This window comes from Lottia gigantea, assembly GCF_000327385.1.
Source record: "Lottia gigantea unplaced genomic scaffold LOTGIsca_225, whole genome shotgun sequence".
Taxonomy (NCBI): domain Eukaryota; kingdom Metazoa; phylum Mollusca; class Gastropoda; family Lottiidae; genus Lottia; species Lottia gigantea.
The window spans coordinates 185,001-191,995 of NW_008708600.1; the positions used below are offsets into that span (position 1 = coordinate 185,001).

A 6,995-nucleotide genomic window follows, 5' to 3' on the forward strand; every position below is an offset into this window, starting at 1 on the left:
TGAAACTTTGGCCGCCATTTTGATTTCCCTGAAACTCTTCGATTTTTATTCAGCCAATTTGGCTGAACCGAATTTCAAAATTTTGGTGTCAAATGAAAGAACATAAAAATTAAGAGAGATCGCAGGAAGCCGATTTTTGAATTTCGATTTTGCTTTTTTGCAATTTGCGATTGAATTTTTTCAATATTTGATGGCGTATATCTCGTGACCTTGACCTTTGATGACCTTGACCTTTATAGGGTCAAAGGTCATTGACCTTGGCTATCATTTGATACTTTGACCTTTGACCTCCGACATGTACTTCCGGTTTTATAGCTATCCGTAAAAAGCCAAATTCGCAACTTTGGACTGCTCTAGCACGTGACCTGATTAACCTAGAGGGTTAATTTTTTCGGTTTTCTAATGTGCTTCTCATGCACTTTACATAGATATAGAACAATTGCTTTTTTAAAGCAAAATTGAAATTCGTGATTTTTTCAAATTTGAGTTTAGTTTTACCATATTTGCGTCTTTTTGATCTTGGTGTATGTATATCTTATGATCTATTTCATGTAGAACCTTGATATTTGGAATACAACTAGACACTTTGAATATGAATTCACCTATGATAAAAAAATTGGGGTGGGCGTGGCACATCCGGGTTGAATTACTAATTGTTTACATTTTGCGGCTGGGGCATAACTCGCATAGGATGCGTTTGTTCAAAAAGGGACTTTGCACACAATTACCTCATCCGTTTGGCCAGTTTGTGTTAACAGCTCAGTTGTTTCAGCTTTATAGTTCCAAAAAAGGAACGGGTTTTAACATTTGGATATTTTCATTTTTCGATTTTGACCTTTATTGACATTTGTTGACCTATATCTTTTGACCTGAATAATGTAGAAGCTTGAAATTTAAAACACAACGTAACATTTGGAATATCAATTACCCTATGCAAAAAAATTAAGGTGGGCGTGGCACATCCGGTTAATATTACTCATTATTGATATTTTTGGCCAGGAGCATAACTCGCAAAATATACGTTTGTTCAAAATGGAACTTTGCATACAATTATCTCATGAATTGAGCCACTTTGTCTTAGAAGTTCGGTTGTTTCCGCTTTTTAGTTCAAAAAAAGGAACAGGTTTTGGAAATTCAAAATTTTCAATTTTTGACCTTGACCTTTGATGACCTTGACCTTTATTGGGTCAAAGGTCATTGACATTGTCTATTAGTTTATGCTTTCATATTTGACTTCTGACATCTACTTTCGCTTTTATAGCTGTCCAAAAACATCCAAATTCGCAGCTTTGGACTGCTCTAGCACGTGACCTAATTAACCTGGAGGGTTAATTTTTTCGGTTTCCTAATGTGCTTCTCATGCACTTTACATAGATATAGAACAATTGCTTTTTTAAAGCAAAATTGAAATTGGTGATTTTTTCAAATTTGAGTTTTGTTTTACCATATTTGTGTCATTTTGATCTTGGTGTATGTATATCTTATGACCTATTTTATGTAGAACCTTGAGTCCAAATAGGAATACAACTAGACACTTTGAATATGAATTCACCCATGACAAAAAAATTGGGGTGGGCGTGGCACATCCGGGTTGAATTACTAATTGTTTACATTTTGGGGCTGGGGCATAACTCGCATTTGTTAAAAAAGGGCCTTTGCACACAATTACCTCATCCTTTTGGCCAGTTTGTGTTAACAGCTCAGTTGTTTCAGCTTTATAGTTCCAAAAAAGGAACGGGTTTTAACATTTGGATATTTTCATTCATTTCATTTCATCCTCCAGTAACAATTTTATTCTGAATTATGTATCAGAGTTGTATGATAAGGGTAGTGTATGGTATCTGGTGTTTTTTTATCCATCCTCCAATATTCATTTTTAAAGGCCCACATGAAATGGGTGGTGTATATTGGCGTTACTCAATCTGTCCCTTATTGCTTTTAAACATTCTAGGAGGCACAATTCATTACAGATTTTGATGAAACTTGGTGTGAGTGTTTGTAATCACCCAACAAAGAACCCTATTGAAAATCACAAAAATTGAAAAATATTTAGTAGAAGTTATTGCCCTTGTTCTCTCGAAAATGCTTTCAATTTTTAGCTCGTAAACATCAAAAGGCACAATTCTTGTCGGTCTTTGACAAAAGTGGTAATATTCAGTAACACCCCAAAAGAAATGTATGACTGAAGGTTGAGTATTTCATACTGTACCAACAAATATTTTTATTCAAAATCAAAGCTGCCAGTGAGCGTAAGCTTATATTACCTTGCCTTGCAATCTTAGTAAAGGGAACCACTGGTTATCTTATCCATTTTCATTACAGTAATTAGGAAGCTGTATTCTCTTAATTATTACTGTCGTATTCTATGATATTAATTATTACTGTTGTATTCTATTATATTAATTATTACTGTTGTATTCTATAATATTAATTATTACTGTCGTATTCTATAATATTAATTATTACTGTTGTATTCTATAGTATTAATTATTACTGTTGTATTCTATAGTATTAATTATTACTCTTGTATTCCTATAGTATTAATTATTACTCTTGTATTCTATAGTATTAATTATTACTGTTGTATTCTATAGTATTAATTATTACTGTTGTATTCTATAGTATTAATTATTACTTTTGTATTCTATAGTATTAATTATTACTGTTGTATTCTATAGTATTAATTATTACTGTTGTATTCTATAGTATTAATTATTACTGTTGTAAGCATCCATTACAAAAATCTGTCAATACATTTTTCAATACATTACCATTGTTTTCAAGTTTCATTATTTGGTTTTATAATACAACTAGTGCACATGACACTTACTTTATCCAGTATACTTTCAAACTTCATGTATAAAGTCTGAGAGATGCCAATATGACTATAAAAAATGTAAAAATAATAAATAATTGTTATTTTATTTTCAGTACGGCAAATATCAGAAAATACCTATGCTGTACATGTTGCCTGTAATTCAGATGTTAACTTGATAAAGGTATATCTAATTAATACATATTTTGACTTTCTATGTGTATCTTTATCTATATGAGCGTATACAAAAGATCTTAGTAATAGTAATAGTCTTCTTAGGAATTTCCAATAAAGTATAGAAAAACTCAGGAAATGTTGTTGTATATATTTTGACAGGGCTGTTTAAAGTGAAGTGATAGTGTAATGCTCACTCTTTTGGTATCATTTCATGATGAATTGTATTGTATGTTTTATTTTTAGTGCGTAGCATGGTATCCTAAAACAGATTTTAAAAATTTATTGGCAGTTGGTCAACCAAATGGACATGTTGTTTTAACAAGGTATATTTCCATTTTATTGTCACATGCTACAGTGAACCCATGTGAAAAATTTGCATTCATTTACCGATGAACAAATTTCCTTAGTGATCTCTTATGATCTAATGATGTCATAATGACATCATCTCCTATGACGGGATGCGGCATATGTATACACAAAACTTTTCAACTAAAAATAGACAAGGTGATGGAACAAATCTCGGTTTCTGAATTTGTGTTGAATATCTAAGTTATTTGTTTCTCTTACACATGTACTTTCTACTTTTTTTTCATTTGTTTGTCTAAAAAAGGGACTCAATTAACCTTGCACTATTTTATTTGTGTTGTTGTGTAGTCATACATCATCGTGATGAACGTCACATATTCACATGTTAAATCTTCCTTGGCTTTGCCATTCATTCAAATTAACATGTGAAAATTCTGCGTTCATCAATCAATGAACGCAAAAAAATCTACATTCAATCCTATAATATAATTTTACTGAGCTGCTTTTTTGCACTTGCATACTTACTTTGTATTGCATTTCAAACTTTTTAGTCCATCTGGATATCAGAAGAGATTCAGCCATTTGATGTAGCAATTCTGGCAAAATTTTTCCTCAATGCATACTTGACAGTTGAGTCAGAAGTATTATTATGTAGAATATTGTCTTTGTTGACTCTTTTCTTCTATTCAGTGACAACTCTTATTTTGAGCTCATGTCAAAAATAGACTTCTCATGAGTTACTCTAATATAGATATCTAAAACATTTTTTATTTTTCTCAGTATTGGTAATTCATTGAGTAATGATATAACAGGAAAAGAATTTGGTGAGTCTGTTTAAATCATAAACCATTTAAGTTTACATATTGTATGCATATCTGTGCACAGTTCAAAACAGAACAAAGTAATCTATTTTATTAAAGATTATTTAAGTGTTAATTTACACATCTTACTTCTTTAGTTACATACTAATTTATTCTACCTCTGAACAGATCAGTAATAGACTACCTTATAAGGTGTAATATTAAATTATTTGTCAGGCATGATTTTGGTCACATATTTTGAAACCAGATGGCTTTCTATTTCTAGCATTAAAACATGTTCGACAATGTAACTATGTAGCTTGGAATCCAATAGAATCACATTTAGTAAGTTTGTTATTTACACTTGAATCTCTGACATGCCAGAGATAGTTGAAAATGAAATGAAATGAATGGAGTTTTACGTCCTACTTTGCTGCACCATGTGGGCTAATGAAGACGGGCAACGCCATGTAGGGTGCAATGAGGGAAATTTTGCCAGGACAGCGGCATTAGCCTGCTCTTTTTCGATTTCCAACTGTCGAGGGATCTTAAACGCGCACAGCCTGTAGCACACAGGGCCTCGGTTTATTGTCCCATCCGAACGACTAGACGCTTTTTCCATGTCAGCCCCTCGTACCTGCATCACTGAAAGTGGGTTGAAAAATCCAAAGGTATTTTCTCGACCTATGCTGGGATTGAACCCTGGACCTTCAGGTTAGCGAGCAAGCGTCTACCTCACTGAGCCACTGCGGCTCCTAGAGATAGTTGAGATATTGTTATAGTGTGAAGTGATGTAGAGAAAGGTGGTATTAGAGTGCTTAGGCTCTTATCAGATCATTCATTTGGGAAAACTGCTCATGGCTAATACAGATAATCCAGAAATGCTTTGATAGGATGTTTGATAATTCAATAAATCTAATGAAAACCCATTGTCATTGGGAATGCCTAATTTGGATTATTTTATGTACAACACAAATTTGAAATTGTATGCCATTATGGAATTGTTATAATTGTAGATTGCCGAAGGACTAGAAAAACACAAGAATGACCCTTGTATTGCCATCTGGGATATTAATCACAATGCTGTCCCATCTGATTATGGATCTAGTGAGAGATCACGATATAGTTACAGTGATCCTGGTGTTATCACAAAACCATCACAAGAAATAGGTGAGTGTACTTTCATTTGATACATTTTAGAAATTTGTTGTCTTGCTGCCTTTGATGTTGTAATCTTGTGTTGATTACCTTTTTGAAATGGAAAGCTTTCTGCAAGACTTTGTTACAATACTTTAAGAGCAACCAAAGATTTGAAGCTGTGATGTTGGTACAAAGCAGCCTATGGGAAATGAATAAACAAAACATTCTATGCAGCTGAAGTATATATTTAACTTTCAAGTATATAAATAGATACTTATTTTCTAAGATGTCAACAGAAACTTACAAAATGATTATTTACTACTCCACAGAGTGTATAAGATAACCTTGGTAAAAAACATAAAATGTATCAAATTTTTATTAGACAGAAAAAATAACGATCATACATTTATTTTATTTTATTCTAGGCTATGCCGAGACCAGTTCATCATTTGCCTGGTTCACAAGTTCTCCTAAAACATTCATCACTGGAATGAACAATAGACAGTTACGATTGTATGATCTTAGAGGTATGGATATCACTAAACTCAGAATCAAAGCCCACAATCTGAAATACTTTCTTCATACGAGGACCATCTCAGTAACAAAGTTGCATCAAGTTTGTCAGATGTTAGTCTTGACTAACTAAAAGCATTACTGTAACATTATTTATTAACTTTTTATCTGTTCTTTTGTCTTTGCTAGTAACATTTGAGTTTGATAATGGCTTGTGAAAAAACTTATTATTTATTATTTAATTTGACATGTTACTGTCATATTTATATTGAATTGTAAGTAAATTTCTGATTATTTCAGACACAACCAGACCCCATCAAATAACTCAACATAAAAGTGTATTTGGTGTGTGTATAGACCCAAAATTTGCTGATAGAATAGCCTCATTTGGTGATGTATGTAGAAAATTTATCTTTCTTCTTAGAATATTTTAACACCTAAACTTGTATGTATCATGACTTAATAGAATTTAAATGATTATAGATATCATCTTCAACTTCTTCAAGGAATACATTAGTAATTGGATTTGAATACCTCTATTAGCTGGTAAAGCAAATATTCTGAAAATTCTCATATTCCAGTATTTTAGTTTTTATACGCCCACATGGAAATGTATTAAACATTAGTAAAAACACGTCAAATTTGGATTGTAGGCATGATATAGACTACAGTTTTTATTTGATCTTGATGAAACTTGGTATGCATGTATAGATTTATGAGATCTTGATCAATTTTGAATTTATTAATAATTGTTTTCCGAGTTCTGTTATGTGTATGTCCTTAAGAACTTGTTCATGTTGAATTGATGATAATTTGATGAAATGTTTTTGAGGTTTTGTCTTTATAAATATTTTTAAGATTATTTGAAAATTCATTATTAAGCCACTAAAGACTGCTTTATCATTTCTGACAGCTGTTAGTGGGCGTATGTTACCTTGCCTGGCAAGCTATCTTTGTTTTCAGACACACATTTCCATCTGGGATATACGTAATTTTGATAAACCTGTATCCTTTGTGACAATGTTAATATACAACTCAAAAGGGGAACAAATGTTTTGTGATATATGTATTTGTATTACACATTATAAGATATATATAATACATAGGATACATGTATCTGTCAAGCTAAAACTGGTTGAAATTGGTTCAGTTGAATATCACAATAATTATTACATATATATGTATATATATCACAATATGATTTCTTCTTTTATCAAAATTCTTTGTGATATAAATAAATTCAA

General features: G+C 31.8%; 1 protein-coding gene across 1 annotated transcript in view; it reads left to right on the forward strand.

The window, feature by feature from the left end:
• Positions 1 to 6,185, forward strand: part of LOTGIDRAFT_174927 (hypothetical protein) — a gene marked incomplete at both ends in the record, with an annotated part of 7,098 nt that extends 913 nt beyond the window's left edge. The window contains 7 exons of the mRNA XM_009054802.1: positions 2,932 to 2,999; positions 3,236 to 3,315; positions 4,079 to 4,122; positions 4,385 to 4,443; positions 5,115 to 5,268; positions 5,664 to 5,765; positions 6,052 to 6,185. Coding sequence (XP_009053050.1) covers positions 2,932 to 2,999; positions 3,236 to 3,315; positions 4,079 to 4,122; positions 4,385 to 4,443; positions 5,115 to 5,268; positions 5,664 to 5,765; positions 6,052 to 6,185 — 641 coding nt within the window. The remainder of the gene's footprint in view (positions 1 to 2,931; positions 3,000 to 3,235; positions 3,316 to 4,078; positions 4,123 to 4,384; positions 4,444 to 5,114; positions 5,269 to 5,663; positions 5,766 to 6,051) is intronic.
• Between the last annotated feature and the right edge of the window lie 810 nt (positions 6,186 to 6,995).